The sequence below is a fragment of the Crinia signifera genome, chromosome 2, assembly GCF_055691185.1.
Source record: "Crinia signifera chromosome 2, ASM5569118v1, whole genome shotgun sequence".
Taxonomy (NCBI): Eukaryota; Metazoa; Chordata; class Amphibia; order Anura; family Myobatrachidae; genus Crinia; species Crinia signifera.
The window spans coordinates 224,959,676-224,978,069 of record NC_139218.1 but is presented as its reverse complement, the minus strand read 5'-3'; the positions used below and the strand labels follow the sequence as shown (position 1 = coordinate 224,978,069).

The 18,394-nt window shown below is 43.3% G+C and overlaps 1 protein-coding gene across 1 annotated transcript in view; it reads left to right on the top strand.

Annotated features, from left to right (window-relative positions):
* The first annotated feature begins 8,340 nt into the window (after positions 1–8,340).
* MMP28 (matrix metallopeptidase 28) overlaps positions 8,341–18,394 on the top strand; it is a 66,396-nt gene continuing 56,342 nt past the window's right edge. The window contains exon 1 of the mRNA XM_083173909.1: positions 8,341–8,890. Coding sequence (XP_083030035.1) covers positions 8,795–8,890 — 96 coding nt within the window. The 5' untranslated portion in view covers positions 8,341–8,794. The remainder of the gene's footprint in view (positions 8,891–18,394) is intronic.

Here is an 18,394-nt window from a genome sequence, read left to right as displayed (position 1 = left end):
GTGAGGGCACTTGATATCTGTGATATCAACCAGTCTAGCACCTATGGACTTCGGGCACCCTTAGTTCAGTCTTCCAAATATTGTCTCCTCTTAATAGTTGTATTCTGTGATCCCCAGACAATAATAATCTCCCATATTATACTTGATGCTCTAAATTGTGCATTTTTTCAAAATGGAAAGCCCTACACCATGGGTCTTCAAACAGTGGCCCTCCAAATGTTGTGAAACTACAGCGGAGGAGGCATATGCCATGCTTGCCTCTGACTCTGACACAGCCAGTGATGCAAGCGGGGAATTTGAAGGATTCATCTTAAGCTCCTCTTCCTCCTCTAGTGATGAGGGACCCCCTCAAAGACGCCCCCGTAGAGCAGCTGAGACCCCCCCAAAAATAATTGATCTCGTATGGACCCCACCACCAGACAATTTTGAGCCCCAGGTTCCTGAGTTTTTGGCCATCCCAGGAATCCAATTTGATTCCACAGGTCTCAGAGAAATTGACTTTTTCAAATTATTTTTCTCTGATGATTTTATAAATTTGATGGTGGACCAAACTAATTTATATGCCCAGCAGTTTATTGCTCAAAACCCCACGTCATCATTTGCTAGGTGGACCCCTGTAGATGCAGTAGAGATGATGATGTTTTGGGGTCTGATGTTTCATATGGGCATAGTAAAAAAGCCAGAAATTAGGCAATATTGGAGTACAGATGTTCTGTACAGCACCCCACTTTACCGTATGGCCATGACCCGGACTCGTTTTGAGTTAATCCTTAAAGTTTTGCATTACAACGATAATGCACAGTGCCCACCCAGAGATGATCCCACCTTTGACCGGCTATTCAAAGTCAGGCCGGTCATTGATCATTTCAGTGCCAAATTTGCAGAGATGTACATCCCAGATAAATTCATTTGCATAGACGAGTCCCTTATACATTTTAAAGGAAGGGTTAAATTCCGCCAGTACCTTCCCAATAAGAGGGCAAGGTATGGCATAAAAATGTATAAGCTGTGTGAAAGCACCTCAGGGTACACCCACAGGTTTAGGGTAAATGAAGGGAAGGATTCAAGAATTGAACCGCCAGAATGCCCCCCCTCCCTCGTAGGTGTTAGTGGAAAATATTTGGGAACCAGCAGGCAGAGGGCCCCAGTACTTCTAGTACTGGCCCCCGTATTGTACCAGGGCAGCATTTTCCTGATGAAATCCCCTCCACTGGAAAAAAGGGCAGGACACAAAAAAGGTGCAAAGTTTGCTATAAAAAGGGAATAAGAAAGCAAACTATTTTCCAGTGTGACACTTGCCCCGACAAACCCGGCCTATGTATAAAGGAGTGTTTTAAAATATACCACACATCTATGGATTATTAGGTTCATCATTTCACCGTGCTTCGGGGGTCTTGCTAATGCCACATAGCACCCACCATTCATTCCACCAGAATCTGAGCCGCAAAATCCAAAAATCACTCCTTCCCTTCTGAGTCCTGCCATGCACCCAACTGGTATTTTTTGGTCACATGTGAGGCATTGCCGTACTCGGGAGAAATTGGGGCACAGATTTTGGGGTGCTTTTTCTCCTTCATACCTTATGAAAATGAAAAATTTTGAGCCAGAACTGCATTTTTGTGTAAAAAAATGTAATTTTTCATTTGCACAGCCCAGTTGTATCAAAATTGGTGAAACCCCTGGGGGTTTGAAATGTACACTATACCCCTAGATGAATTCCCTGAGGGGTGTAGTTTGCAAAATGGGGTCACTTGTGGGGGGGTTCCACTGTATTGGTGCTTTGGGGGTCTTGCTAATGCGACATAGCACCCACCAACATTCCACCAGAATCTGTGCTGCAAAATCCAAATATCACTCCTTCCCTTCTGAGTCCTGCCATTTTTTGGTCACATATGAAGCATTGCCGTACTCGGGAGAAATTGGGGCACAGATTTTGGGGTGCTTTGTCTCCTTCATTCCTTGTGAAAATTAAAAATTTTGAGCCAGAACTGCATTTTTGTGTAAAAAATTTAATTTTTCATTTTCACTGCCCAGTTGTACCACAATTGGTGAAACCCCGGGGGTTTGAAATGTACATTATACCCCTAGCTGAATTCCCAGAGGGGTGTAGTTTGCAAAATGGGGTCACTTGTGGGGGGCTTCCACTGTATTGGTGCTTCAGGGGTCTTGCTAATGCGACATAGCACCCACCAAAATTCCACCAGAATCTGAGCTGCAAAATCCAAAAATCACTCCTTCCCTTCTGAGTCCTGCCATGCACCCAACTGGTATTTTTTGGTCACATGTGAGGCATTGCCATACTCGGGAGAAATTGGTGCACAGATTTTGGGGTGCTTTTTCTCCTTCATACCTTATGAAAATGAAAAATTTTGAGCCAGAACTGCATTTTTGTGTAAAAAAATGTAATTTTTCATTTGCACAGCCCAGTTGTATCAAAATTGGTGAAACCCCTGGGGGTTTGAAATGTACACTATACCCCTAGATGAATTCCCTGAGGGGTGTAGTTTGCAAAATGGGGTCACTTGTGGGGGGCTTCCACTATATTGGTGCTTTGGGGGTCTTGCTAATGCGACATAGCACCCACCAAAATTCCACCAGAATCTGAGCTGCAAAATACAAAAATCACTCCTTCCCTTCTGAGTCCTGCCATGCACCCAAATGGTATTTTTTGGTCACATATGAGGCATTGCCGTACTCGGGAGAAATTGGGGCACAGATTTTGGGGTGCTTTGTCTCCTTCATTCCTTGTGAAAATGAAAAATTTTGAGCCAGAACTGCATTTTTGTGTAAAAAATTTAATTTTTCATTTTCACTGCCCAGTTGTACCACAATTGGTGAAACCCCGGGGGTTTGAAATGTACATTATACCCCTAGATGAATTCCCTGAGGGGTGTAGTTTGCAAAATGGGGTCACTTGTGGGGGGCTTCCACTGTATTGGTGCTTCAGGGGTCTTGCTAATGCGACATAGCACCCACCAAAATTCCACCAGAATCTGAGCTGCAAAATACAAAAATCACTCCTTCCCTTCTGAGTCCTGCCATGCACCCAAATGGTATTTTTTGGTCACATATGAGGCATTGCCGTACTCGGGAGAAATTGGGGCACAGATTTTGGGGTGCTTTGTCTCCTTCATTCCTTGTGAAAATGAAAAATTTTGAGCCAGAACTGCATTTTTGTGTAAAAAATTTAATTTTTCATTTTCACTGCCCAGTTGTACCACAATTGGTGAAACCCCGGGGGGTTTGAAATGTACATTATACCCCTAGATGAATTCCCTGAGGGGTGTAGTTTGCAAAATGGGGTCACTTGTGGGGGGCTTCCACTGTATTGGTGCTTCGGGGGTCTTGCTAATGCGACATAGCACCCACCAAAATTCCACCAGAATCTGAGCTGCAAAATACAAAAATCACTCCTTCCCTTCTGAGTCCTGCCATGCACCCAAATGGTATTTTTTGGTCACATGTGAGGCATTGCCATACTCGGGAGAAATTGGTGCACAGATTTTGGGGTGCTTTTTCTCCTTCATATCTTATGAAAATGAAAAGTTTTGAGCCAGAACTGCATTTTTGTGTAAAAAAAATTAATTTTTCATTTGCACAGCCCAGTTGTATCAAAATTGGTGAAACCCCTGGGGGTTTGAAATGTACACTATACCCCTAGATGAATTCCCTGAGGGGTGTAGTTTGCAAAATGGGGTCACTTGTGGGGGGCTTCCACTGTATTGGTGCTTCGGGGGTCTTGCTAATGCGACATAGCACCCACCAAAATTCCACCAGAATCTGAGCTGCAAAATACAAAAATCACTCCTTCCCTTCTGAGTCCTGCCATGCACCCAAATGGTATTTTTTGGTCACATGTGAGGCATTGCCGTACTCGGGAGAAATTGGGGCACAGATTTTGGGGTGCTTTGTCTCCTTCATTCCTTGTGAAAATGAAAAATTTTGAGCCAGAACTGCATTTTTGTGTAAAAAATTAAATTTTTCATTTTCACTGCCCAGTTGTACCACAATTGGTGAAACCCCGGGGGGTTTGAAATGTACATTATACCCCTAGATGAATTCCCTGAGGGGTGTAGTTTGCAAAATGGGGTCACTTGTGGGGGGGTTCCTAACTTTTAGCATCTTATGGTGCCTAGAAACCTACATGGTGCCTAAAAAATAATCTCATAAAAAGGAGGCTCCAAAATCAAGTAGGTGCTCCTTCTATTATGAAGCCTGTGGTTTGGTCAACGTGCACACTAGGGCCACATATAGGATATTTATGAAAACAAAAGAATTGGGGGAATCAATTTTTAGTCACATTTCTCTAGTAAAATGTACTGTGTTCCTTAGAAAAATGTATTAAAATTGAAAATCTGCAAAAAAAATGAAATTTTGAAATTTCACCTACACTTTGTTTTAATTCCTGTGAAACACCTAAAGGGTTAACAAACTTCCAAAATGCTGTTTTGAATACTGTGAGGGGTGCAGTTTTTGAAATGGCATCATTTATGGGGGTGTCTCACATACAAGTCCCTCAAAGTCACATCAGAACTGAACTGGTCCCTAAAAAAATCAGTGTTTGAAATTTTCTTGAAAATTTGAGAATTTGCTATTCATATTTTAAGCCTCCTAGTGTCCAAAAAAATTAAAAGGAGGTTGAAATAATGATGGCAACATAAAGTAGACATATGGTCTATGTTAGTTATTAACTATTTTGAGTGGTATGATTATTTGTCTCACAAGCAGAAAATTTAACATTTTGAAAATTGCAAAATTTTCCATTTTTTACGACATTTTGGTATTTTTCACAAAAAAACACAGACTATATCGACGAAAATTTACCACTAACTTGAAGTACAATGTGTCACGAGAAAACAATCTCAAAATCACTAGGATAAGTAAAAGCAAAAAAAAAGTTATCCCCACTTAAGTGATACATGTCAGATTTGAAAAAAAGGGCTCTGTCAGGAAGGCAAAAACAGGCTGCAGCGGGAAGGGGTTAAGGAACATAAAGTGACTGGTACAGTACATTAGGTGGCATAAAGGTTATAAATGAATATGAACACTTATGGGGCATACACACAAGGATTTGAGCTTGGTTTCTAAGCAATCTGTCTAGATCGCTTAGAAATTAAGCACAAATCACTTGCTTTGTGCAGAACTAGATTGCTTGGCTCAAAGGCACAGTTATGCCATGTGTATGGGGCATTAAATATAGATAAATGTAAGTCAAAGGCTAGAATGCATGTATCTGACTAGGCAATACCGACTTAGTCTAGTTCCTAAAGTACATGCAGCCATAAGGCAAAAGTTTGACATGCGCGAGTATGAAAAAGTAAAAACAAAAAATGAAAAACCACGTTAACCTTTTCATGTGTTGACTACTGTCATGTTGACCGATCATGGGTCTTCAAACTGTGGCCCTCCAAATGTTGTGAAACTACAAATCCCAGCATGCCTTGCCACCATTTTAACACTTCCTTATAGCAAAACTGGCAAGGCATGCTGGGTTTTGTAGTTTCACGACATCTGGAGGGCCACAGTTTGAAGACCCATGATCTTGATGATCTATCCATGGGATGGGGATCTTTTGGCCATCCAGTTGTTGAACATCTCATCCTAACATGCCCTGCAAGAGTTTTAGCATGGACAAATAGAAAAAAAACTAACGGCATGCTGGGATGTGTAGTTCAACAACAGCTGGAGGGACAAGTATCTAGATCACCCCATCTGTGATCTAGACACTTGATAGACACATGAAAAGGTTGAAGTGACATTTTTTTTATTTTAATTTTTCTACTTTAACATACATATGGACTTTGATTGGGAAGGGTAAAGTGCCAAGTGCAGCAAGTCATCTGTCCCAAAGCGTACTAATTGGGTCCATATGTAATGTGTTGACGCAAAAAAAAACCCCTTTAACTCATCCGCTTTTTCCATGTTGACCTATTAACTGTTAGACACTGTAGACCAGCTGTTACTGAACTACACATCCCAGCATGCCCTGCTACAGTTTTGCTATTTGGCCATACTAAAACTGTTGCAGGGCATGCTGTGATGTGTAGTTCAACAACATCTGGATGACTGAAGGTTCCTCTCCCCTGGTGTAGACCTTTTAATCTGGAACCCTAAGGACACTTGTGTTATGGTTTGTCAGACGTACTACCCCAGTTAACTCCGTACCTGCCACTGTCCCAGAGCAAGGCCAGACACCCAGCCAATTTGAAGCTAAATACATTTCTTAGCTTGTCCCTCCCCACTGAGATCCTAATAGCCAGGATGGAATACAGCAACAGGACCCATTGAATGAAGCTAGGCTTTCTGTCACTCGGTGCAAATACTCCGCTCAGGTTATCATGTTTATTAGAAGTTGACCATGGGGTGGCAGCATTCAGTCTATTTTACTTTATAATGCAAACCTAGTTAGCACTACTGTATGTATGTCTGTCCTTTTGTATATCCATTGCAAGCTATCAAAAATCAAATCTGATATATTAAATAAATGAATTGGAAATCACTTTAATAAATATATATTTGTTGGTTTTCAACAAATTATGAATAGCTGCTTAAAATGCAACTTTTTTAATTATACGTGGAAATTAGTGATTGAGGTTTATTGACCACCGCTCACCTCCATCCGGGGGTCCCTGCTCCCAACTAACGCCCCCCCAGTGGCCGGCGGCCGGACCTGCAGACATCCTAGGATAACTGATGGGTGAGGGCACTTGATATCTGTGATATCAACCAGTCTAGCACCTATGGACTTCGGGCACCCTTAGTTCAGTCTTCCAAATATTGTCTCCTCTTAATAGTTGTATTCTGTGATCCCCAGACAATAATAATCTCCCATATTATACTTGATGCTCTAAATTGTGCATTTTTTCAAAATGGCAAGCCCTACACCATGGGTCTTCAAACAGTGGCCCTCCAAATGTTGTGAAACTACAAATCCCAGCATGCCTTGCCACAGTTTTAACACTCCCTTATAGCAAAACTGTGGCAAGGCATGCTGGGATTTGTAGTTTCACAACATCTGGAGGGCCGCAGTTTGAAGACCCATGCCTTACACCAGTGGTTCCCAACCCTGGTCCTCAAGTACCCCAACAGTGCATGTTTTCCAGGTCACCCAGCAGGTGCACAGATTATTCAGGCACATTTTAAAAGATCCACAGGTGGAGCTAATTATTTCACTGATTCTGTGTGGAGACCTGCAAAACGTGCACTGTGGGGGTACTTGAGGACCAGGGTTGGGAACCACTGCCCTACACCATCATGTCTAAAATTCCAACACATTTTAGACATGATGGCGCATTATTTTTTATTTTTTGCAGCCAAACCTCTGAAAATGTTGTGTACCAATCCAGTGAATGCAATAGATTGTGACGCTTGGATGCAGAAGGTAATGCCATCTATGAACAGTGTTGCCCTATAGAAGCCTATGGGCTTCTGTCACATTTCCCTGCCGAGAGGGATTTAATTGGTTCCCTCCCTGCACCCTCCGCTGCATGTGCGTCAGCTTGATGCATGCACAGATAGGAAACCAGGTCATAAACCCAGAAGTCCTACAATCACAAAGGATGCATCTTCCGCAAGAGCTGTCCTTTGTGATTTGCAAAATAAGATTCTTGATGCATCCTGCCCTTTATCTGTTTCATTGAAACCTAAAGAGACCTGCATAATCATTGGGTGCTGGATGACGCTCCAACAGTGGATCCCGACAGTCGGTGCTCCGACGGGGGATCCCGACTCACGGGCTATTCTCCCTTGTGACGAGCCTGTGGTGAGCATAGCGATCCACCGGGCCCACAGCGTGGTGAGCGCTGCGAGTCCACAAGGGGCTTCTTTGCACTCGCCCCCCTGTCTGAGCACTGGCAGTCAGGACAATGACTGTCGGGATCCCTACTGTCAGAACCCGATACCACACCCTAATAATTTTGCTATGCAATCTATTTTTTATTTTTTGCTGGTTTGGAATGAAGGATAAATGCCGACGTAAGAACCTTAAAGATATTGATAGTTGTTGCAGTTCCATAAAAATAAAAAATAAAAACATTTTGGATAGATGGTCTTTGTTTTGTAAATAGAAAAAAAGCATGCTATTTTTATGGTTAAGGCATGTGGCCAGCACAGAACAAACCCAAAATAGATTAGGCAGAGAAGGCGCTTAATAGGCAATAAAAAAACAAGAGGTCCTGGATAGAGTTAAGAATGTTTAAAATGATTCACGGTATGAGCACTGCAGAGACAAGTTGGTTCCCAGACTGCTGTTGATTAGCAATACTTCTTCATGGACTCCTCCTGCCTGGGGAGGTGCCTGACTGTAATCAGTGAAGGATATGTAGCTGCTTATCCCACAGCAGACAGAGCAAAACTCCAGTGCACAACTGGATGCCGGACTCGCAACTGCTGGACTGCTTTTTATCTTAAGTATGCTGAGCAGATTAGTGCTCGGGACATCCTTATTGTTGAGTTATCCAGTGCTTCTGGGCAAGATGCTGAAGAAGTTCAACTCATTCTAAAGAAACACAGATCATAGGTCACTCTCCAGATTAATTTAGAGATACATTTTAATCTCCATTATAGCAGTATATGGTTATAGGAGGAAGAGGAATGGTTGAAAATAATGTTAGAACTGAGTTGCTGAAGTGGAGATAATGAAGACACTGGTGAGACTGACATCGCTCTAGCTAGGTTGTCCATTGTATATTCTATGAAGATGGGACAGGTGTCTGCTACAGATGCGATGGTTTCATTAATACATTGGAAATAAAACCAGGGTTAAGGGACGCAGTGAGTGTGAGAATCCCTGAGAATGAAAGCTGGAATTCTTTCCCTGCTTCTCCTTGCTCTCTTGACTCTGTGCTCATGCATTCAGCCAGCCACTGAGGAGACTTTACACACTGCAAAGGTAAGAGAAATTGGTACAACCTCTTAATGAGCAATGGGGGCTGCATCCATTTGCCATCCTTTTGATATTTTTATTTACATATAGTAAGCATACTTAACCTTGAAAGTAATTTGTTACCACAAAATTACAATTTTCTAGAGGTGCCCACACATGGTATGTTTTGTGCTAGATGCATTTTGTACTAGATCACGCCTTGTTTGAATTGCATGCAATATGCTCCAACAATGTGTGATTTGAACTAGATGCTATGCGATACGATGCGATCTTGTACAAAAAATACTGAATGCACATACTTTGGCTTGCGATATAAACTACACGGGAGTGCACATGGCAAGCCAAAAGAAACAGTGCGATATGAACTACAAGCGACGCATTTTTAACTAAAAAGTTCAAAAAACACATCCAAGAATCACACTGTGTGTGGGAACCTTTAGGCTCAAGGCACAGGCTTTAGTGATATCCAGGGGCGTAACTAGAAATTTGTAGGCCCCATAGCAAAAGTTTGTAAGGGCCCCCATTTAGCAACTGATGGTGATAAATGAATGTAAAACATATTACCTAGACAGTAAAGATGGGCCCCCTTTAGCTCTGGGCCCCATAGCAGCTGCACCCCTTGCACCTATGGTAGTTACGCCTTTGGTGATATCCATTTTTGAGTACAGGTGGTTAAATCAAAATAATTGGGAGACTAAGGCCCTTATTCTGGTTGATTCGCAGCCTTGTGAGTTCACAAGACGCCACTCTTCAAATGCTGGGCTGCTCGTTCGCAAGGGATGTGAATGGATGTTTAACGTAAACATCCATTCGCAGGCCAGGGGGAACACCCACATCATTTGATGGTCGTCGAATGATGTGGAAGGCTCATGCACAGCTCAGGTTACTCTCGGGTGACCTGAGATGTGCGTGGACATTTGGGAGGAAGTGGGCAGGCAGCTGACATCTGGTGATGTCAGCTGCCTGCCTACGTAACCGGGCGATTACCATGGGAACGCAGTGCGTGCCTATCCACCATCGCCCCCCGCCCTTCTCTCTTGGGTGCTTGCACCCGGTGAACAGTCTGTGGCCACATGCACCCTCAGTTTGCACATGCGCAGAAATATGTCTGCGCCCACCATTGGTCCCCGAGCGGTCCGGCCGACCGGACCAGAATAAGGGCCTAAGTCACCTGTGCTCAAGTATGTCTATCACAGTGGTTCACAAACTCTGTCCCCACACAGTTCATGTTTTCCAGGTCACCTGACAGGTGCACTGATTACTGACTGACACATTTTAAAAGGTGGAGCTAATTATTTCACTTGATTCTGTGAGGAGACCTGCAAAACATGCACTGTGTGGGGCCCTGGGGACCGACTTTGAGAACCTGTGGTCTTTCTTAAAAACCTGGAATGGCTAGGTACAAACCTAAAAGATAAATCTGCAGACATGTCAAGCGGTGTGTTCTGCCTAGACGCTGCCCGATCAGACATTGACGTCACAACTGGGTGGGCATTTGCATGTGCCCACCCAGTTGTCCTGTCAATCACCACCAGCTTGTGTAGTGGGTGTATCTGTCTCCACTGGCCCATGGAACAGCCAAAATATCGGCCTGTGTGTACCCAAAATTAGTGCGCCTTTAGGACAATGGTCGGGAGCCCCTGCTCTTCATAATTAAGGTTATTTTTTTCATTTTATGTTATCAATATTAAGATCCCGAATGTGTTACGTGCTGGCTTTTTTTCTCAGTTGTCCTCAAAAGGACGATGATGTGGAAAACACGTACCATTGACGTAAGGGAGAATAGCTGGGCTATTTTCTTTACAATATAATAACAAATCCTTGAAAATATATTCTTGCATAATGGTGCAAAAAGCCATCTGTGTAAAAGTGACAATAAACAGTTAAAGCTTACTTTTACATAAAGAAAATACCAAATAAAATGCATGTAATAAAGTAGACAAAAACCCAACCTGTGTTGAACAGATCTTAACTACAAATTGTGCATTAAAACTGCTTGGATCAATAATACATAACATTGGTTACATCAAGTGTTTGGGTAATGGGTGATTTGCACTTCCAGTGTGTGCAGAGAATGTACCAGAATTATAGATTAAGCCCATATATACTGGAGAAGTTAGAGTACATCAGGTGAACAGCCCATATTTCAAACTCCTTCAAATCTGTTTAGAGTCCATACATGTTTTAGGCATGTTAAAATATAGACTAATACCCCTCAACATTGTTAAACAGACAATTACCGCTTACAGTATATACTTTTTTTTAAACTAAGTTTTTCCCACAGAACATCTTTAATGGGGGCAGACAGCCTGACGATTTTCATGTTGTTTCTTCCCTTCCTCACAAATGAGTATAGAACCGATATCTTTGTTTGCTTTAAAAACATCTGTATATAAAAATATTGCTTCAAAGCTGGCATTGGACAGCTTAAAAGTATGGAAGTATGGCAATTTCATTTTTATAAAGTCCATATTTAGCCACATACAAGGTGTGTTTTCTGGACATAGAATAAAGATGAATATAAGATTACTAGTAATCAAACTCAAAGCAAATTATTCGAAAGCTAGTCTGATCTCTGTGATTGCCTCTGTGTTTGTGCATGTGTGAGAAAGAGATGTAGTGTCACTCGCTGCCAACAGATGCCAGTGATTCGGAGACACACAAACGAATACTACACACACACACACACACGCACATATATATATATATATATATATATATATATATATACTTACATATACTTACAAAAGGAATACCTAAGCAGTAGTTAGGCACGTACTGAATGCTGTCCCCCAAGGGCGTGACGACCATAAGTGTTGGGAGAACAGATGTTGGAAGGTCAACAGCTAAGAGGAGCCTGCCTTCCGTGTACAAGCCCCAGGTGTTTACTGTATATCCATTCATTAGGCAGCACCTTCATAAAAAAAAATGGTCTATTGGGCCCACAAATGTCTAAGCGTGCCACTGTTGGCTTAGTTAAAGTGACTGTGCCTACTCTAAGGTAAAATGCTGCTTTACCTTGAGAATGTATACTAGTTAGATAATAAAGCTGCATTGAATGTTTCACATATATTCCCTTTCCCTTCCATGTTTACCTTTACCTGGTGAAGCATCTACATTAATACAGGCACATTCAGAGCAGGGTTTTTGGTTGTAGAGATTCTCGTAAACCTGATCATCATGGCAGGGCCGAAACTAGGTGTTTCGGCGCCCGGGTCGGCAGTCATTTGGTCGCCCCCCCCCTAGCCCCCCCTGGCTCCTAGCGCTGCTAGGTGGGCGGGAGGCAGATTTTGAAAAGACTTGCCGGACGCTGATTGGCTGAATTCAGCCAATCAGCGTCCGGCAAGTCTTTTCAAAATCATCAGCGCTTCCCGCCGCCAGGCAAATAGTGAGCGGCTGTGTATGTGAAAGCTGCCGCTACACCAGTCCCTGGAACCCCGCTGCCAACATACCTGTGTGTAGCGTCCAGGGGTCCAGGGACTAGTGTAGCGGCAGCCTTCACTCACTCCGTCTCCAAGCGCTATCTGCCTGGCGGCGGGAAGCGCTGATGACTTTGAAAAGACTTGCCGGACGCTGATTGGCTGAATTCAGCCAATCAGCGTCCGGCAAGTATTTTTAAAACCTGCTTCCCGCCCACCGTCCGGCAGCGCTAGGAGCCGGAGTTAACCCACCAGTCCCCGGGACCCCGCTAGGACCTGGCGTTAACCCACCAGTCCCCGGACCCCGCTGCTCATCCCAGGGACCACGCTGCTGGGACACCACACTAGCGCCCCCACCCTCCAGCGCCCGATGCGCGTGACCCCCTAGTCCCCTCCTAGTTACGGCCCTGATCATGGGAAGGTTCTGGGTGGAAGGTGAAATATTGCAATGTTAGCTTTCCGAACATTGATGCTCAGTCAGATGGCAACCAATTTGGAGAAGAAATGCCTGGTAAACAGAAGCAGTGAGCTGCATAGCAATTCACTGTGACCCCAAATGCTGCAACAGTGCAATTTAAATTAGTATACAGGTTTTAATAAGGCAATGACTTCAAGTAGAATACTATAAATAACATACTGTAGCATAAACAGTTTATGCCCGGGAGCCACAAGCACTGGTTTTGCAACTTTGACCATAAATAGTTTGATCCGGTCATGGACCACCAACCCGACACACCCCTGCAAGAGCCTTGCAGCACCTTAGGGTGCTTAGGCACAACATTTAGGAACTAGACACAATTCGGGACACACTACATTTTCTGAATGATCCCAAAACAGCGTGAACCAACCACATAGTGTGCATGACCAATATTAGTATGGAGATAATCCCCTTTCTGGCTGCTTCACCTCCTCCACACCCTTCTTTATCTGCCTCTAGGAACATTCTCCTCTCTGTATGTAGCTTCAGCCCCCACAGTGTTTGGCTAATTACTGTGGGCTGGCCCCCTCCTCTAGGACCAGCCCCATGCTCTTCTCATGTAACAACAAATGTTCCTCCCCCACGTTGTTCTTCCCCCCCATCATGAGTACAATATTGTAGTCTCATAAGAAGGATACATTGGGATGAATAGATCCTATATTTGGTCTTTTACAGAAATTACAACATTCAGGGCAGGGCAGTGATGGGCATTGTTGTTACAAGTTGCCAGGCTAAACTCTCCCAAGGCTATGCTGTCATATCTAGCTGCAAATTACTCACAGGACTTAGATGATATCAAAATAATACAACAATTAAAAACGCCAAAAAGAAGTTAAATGTGCTAACATTTCTAATTGGATATATATTTAGCATTTATAGTTGGAAAAAGAGGAAAGTAATTGCAGCAAGCACTGACAACTTCCTGTCACACACATTATGGATATAGCAGCTGTGCGGGGAGTATATTTTGTGTTAGAGGGTGCAGCCTATTTTACTAGAGAAGCAGCCAAAGATAATGGCCTGCATTGGTGTAATGTTAGGCTAGGACGTGTAACAAGATAATATCATATGTTGACATGATTAGTGAATTGCAGCTTTATTTGTGCTTCATTTATTTATTTATTTACAGTTTCTTATATAGTGGAGCATATTCTGTTGAGCTCTACAATTGGAAACAACAGTGATTAAACAAACTGGGTAGAAACAAACCGAAATAGAGGAAGAAGGGCCCTGCTCGCAAGCTTACAATCTATATAATCTAGCTTCATTGCATATTACCTTATATAAAATGATAAATTGTACCAAGTATAATTTTCTACATTTTTTTTTCACCCCATGGCCACAATATAACTTGCTTAAACAAGTAAATGGGTAGAATTTACTAAAGAGGTGCAAAACAGATGACTAATGATTAATGGACACTAATACACAAACATACAGTATAGTATAGGTCAGTGTTGTTGAACTACACATCCCAGCATGCCCTTCATTAGTTTTAGCATAGCCAAATAGCAAAACTGAAGCAGGGCATGCAGGTAAGTGTAGTTCAACAACATCTGGAGTGGTATAGGGATGGCCATCGACCATCGATGATTCGAAATAATGTTTGATGTCGAATACTTTTGCGATCGATAGGGGAGAACCAGATGGTTTCCCTCCATCGATGGAATAGCAAAACAATGTTAAGTTTTTTTTTTACCAAAGTGTCGGCACACAGAGCATAGCTCCGCCCCCGAAACCGTGAAGCCCTGCCCCCTGTGTTTTGATTGGCCCACAGGCCAATCAATCAAATACAATGGATGACCATTGATATGCAAAAATATCGATGGCCATCCATTGCAAAGTTAAGCACTATCGATGGCCAGTTGCAGAATTGCCATCGAGGGCAACCATCGATGGCAATGGCAACGATGGCCATTCCTAGAGTGGTAAGGTTAGCCATCAATGGTATAGGTGCAAAAAGCAGTGGATATAATCAACAGTAGTAAAAGTACCATCCCAGAGCATGGACACAGTTGGGTGGTTGGAGCCACAGGTGTGGTTTTTCAAGATTAACACACTACTATACCAGGTATAGGGCCTAATTCAGACTCCCTTGCTGATCTCTGAAAATCGATGATTTCCATAGAATTGCGCATGCGAGCACTGGGGAGGTATATTTTCTATCTAAATTTGAATAATCCACCCAAAACGTGTACCTACTTTATGTATGTTGTATAGGAAAGCAATCTGTATTTTTATTTTATTGAATTCCAGTACTGCTTAGTATATCATACCTCCCTAGTAGGAGTCCCTACGTGACCCAGGATGCTCTGTTCCTGGACTTCCCTCTTAATGTATGATTTCCATAACATATTCAACAGAATATGCGCAAAATACATTTCCAATTCTGTACAACTAAAAGTCCCAATGCTGTGTGAAATGGGAGCTGACTCTCCCTCTTGATTATATACAAGGCACTTAGGTGCGATCATAGGCGTGCGCACATTGAGTATTAGAGGTGCATAGGCAATGCTGTGCCCACCCTTATGAATACCTCCCTGCCACTAGCAATACCAGCAATACCTTTTACCAAAGACTTCTGCCTTTTATAACTGTATTCCATTAAAAGAAGTGAATAGAAGTTTAGAACTGCAATAGGCAGGAGATTATGGTGTGGCTGAGAGACGTTTTATATTGTAGCGAGTGCCAATAGATGATAGTAAACACGCATGATTGGCAGTGTTAGACACACCCAATAGGTGGTGCTAGACACACTCCTTTGACGGTGCACCATCTAATAAAATGCGCTGTGCACGCCTATGGGTGCGATGCACTGGTCTTTCCTGCTCTAAGATTGCGGTGATTGGAGCCGCCATCCTAGGTACATGATCCACTACCTCGGTAGTTTTGTGTGTGATACAATAAAACTTGTTTTAAACTCTTATATGCACTATGGAGTACTCGTTCTCATTGAAATATCAACAATGTGGTTTATTTTTGTGTAATAACATCCCTAATGTTAACACAATAAGTAATTTAAATGTCTGCATTATGACACTTGCAGCATTTTGGGAAAAAGATAGATGGATACAAAGTATCACGTGTAGGTGCCTTGAGAGTAGCTGTACTGCTAAGCTGTAGTTCAAAAAAATGGGATGTCACACCCAATATATGTAAAACATGGTAAAAAGGAGGGTTTAAACTGCGCTAGTATATATATATATATATATATATATATATATATATATATATATATATATATATATATATATATGCATGCAACAGGTGGTTCAATAAAAAACACAATGCTTTATTCGAAAAATAAATATAATAAAAATGATATTAAACTTTGTGGTACCATTAAAAAGTCAATTGTACAGGTATAGTCATCTAATTTGTCCAATAGACTCTTGCTGTGTGTCCGTTCCTGAATACGCTTCCCTATTGAATCCCAATGGTGACTTGGCCAATTCTGTGAAAGTAACTGTAGGACTTTGGGGGGAGACAGTGCTCTCCTGCCATGGGTACACTTGGTTGTTAAAGGTCCCTTTTTGTGCAGGTTGAATAGGTCCAATTGCAAATATGGCTGAGATGGGAAAATTGTGGGAAGCTGGTCCAGTCACAGGAGCGGTGCAGATGGATATCCAAGTGGTTGGGTGTCTGTACAAAAAGATGACTTGTCAGCTCCTGTCTCCGTCAACCTGTTTCTATGGCAACAGCTGAGTAAGTCCTGGGCTACACACACTGGAAAAATCATTATATGGTTGCTTGAGTTGCAAATGGATTTGCAGCTATTCGCAGGCCTGCGTTTATCTGATCACAGGGCAATTCCGGGATCACAGTATTTTGCCTCATTTTTGGGGGGGTTCCAAGCCAGGCAGGGAAACCCGAGCTCGGAATCGGATCCCCTTAGTTTGAATGGGTGTGATTTCCAGGGAAGCTAAACCACTCATATCTACCCCAACTCCCCCTGATGTTTTGGCTCCTGGAGCTTGTACTCCACCAGAATCAACCTTGTTACTACCCTGCACAAAATATCCAGGGGTTGTCAATGTGCACACGCTTTCATTCAGCTTAGTTTTCCTCTGTGCCTAGTCCTTTTCTCAGGGGTCTATTTACTAAGCCTTGGAGAGATGTAAAAAGTGTGGAGACAAAGTATCAACCAACCAGCTCCTGTAATGACAGTTAGGAGCAGAATTGCTGATGCATTCATTATCTCCATCCTCTTTTTCTTCTCCATGAGTTCTCCCTCTTCTGTATACATGGTATTGCTTTATGTTACATTACTGTGGAACCTGTACACTGCCCAGGGGTTAAAGTGGGCCTGAACAGGGCGGAACTGAGTTCCAGCAGTTGTAATTCTTTTCTGCCTTCTTCTGCAGCCATCCACAATGCCTGGCTGCATTTCCCCCTGCTGGCCTGTCACAATCACATTGCACCCTTTAAAAAATTCTAAATAATAGTGTATATGTGCTGTGCAGTTTCAGGGACGGGGTGCTTACTTCCTAGGAGGGAGGGACGAAGATGCAGGTACAGTCAAGCCTCTAGTGAGGCGTCAGAGGGCATTGGCGGCAGAGCCGCTGCCCGGAAGTAGCTGCTCTGTGGAGGGGATCAAGGAGCTGCCTGCCTATGCCCGCATTCTGCCTGGAGCCTGCCTCATACCACTACGCTGCCTGAACCCTCTCCATACAAAAGGAGCAGGTGCCGCTGACCTGTCCAGAGCTGCTCAGAATAGAAGGAGGTGCAGTTGGCGCTGCCTGATGCTGCCCAAAGATGCCTAGAGCCTCTTGTGGAGAAGGTACTGCTGTGCTGCCAGGAGCCTGCCTGGAGATGTATAATATAGAAGGAGGTGCACTGTGCTGGTCAGCGGTGCGCCTGCCTGGAGAAGCTCCGCCTCGTGGAGGGAGGACGAGCTGCTGCTGCCCTGAGCTACTCAGTGTATGAGAGGAAGGTGATGGTGAGCAACCCCCAACTGTTTGTTAAACCCCGTTCACACTGCAGGCAAATTCCCGGGTCTAGCATGTCGACCCGAAAATTTGCCTTTTAACACAGGTTTTTTTGCAGTGTGAACGGGCCGCATACCCGGATCTCATACACGGGTAAAACCCTTATTTATACCCGTGTCTGAGATCTGGGTATGCAGACACGGGTTGACCCATTCTCACTGCATAAATAACTGTGTTAAAAGGCAAATTACCATTTAGAACTTTTTCTCCCGGGAATTTGCCTTGCAGTGAGAACGGGGGTCTGACCCTGCAGTCCCCACCCATTCCCTTCCCTGTCTGTCGTCTGTTTGTCTATGCCTCCCCCCATTCCGTCCTGTAATCATGTAGTGTCCCTTAGTTTTCTCTTCTCTCTCTCTCTCTCTCTCTCTCTCTCTATCCCTTAAACACAAGCGCAAAACAATGAAAATACTTAAATTGGCGGATTTAGGGTGTGTGGCTTCTGTAAGGTAGGAGGTGCATGGGGTGTGGCTCCCAAGGGGTGGGTGTAGAGTTCCACCACCTCCCTTGGACCACTTTAAACACTGACACTGCCCTTTTAGTGCTGGATGACATGGATTGGTTAATACAAAGCAAAAGATACAATCTTTCAGATCTGCTGAAGAACTCCTTGAAAGTCAATGGACCT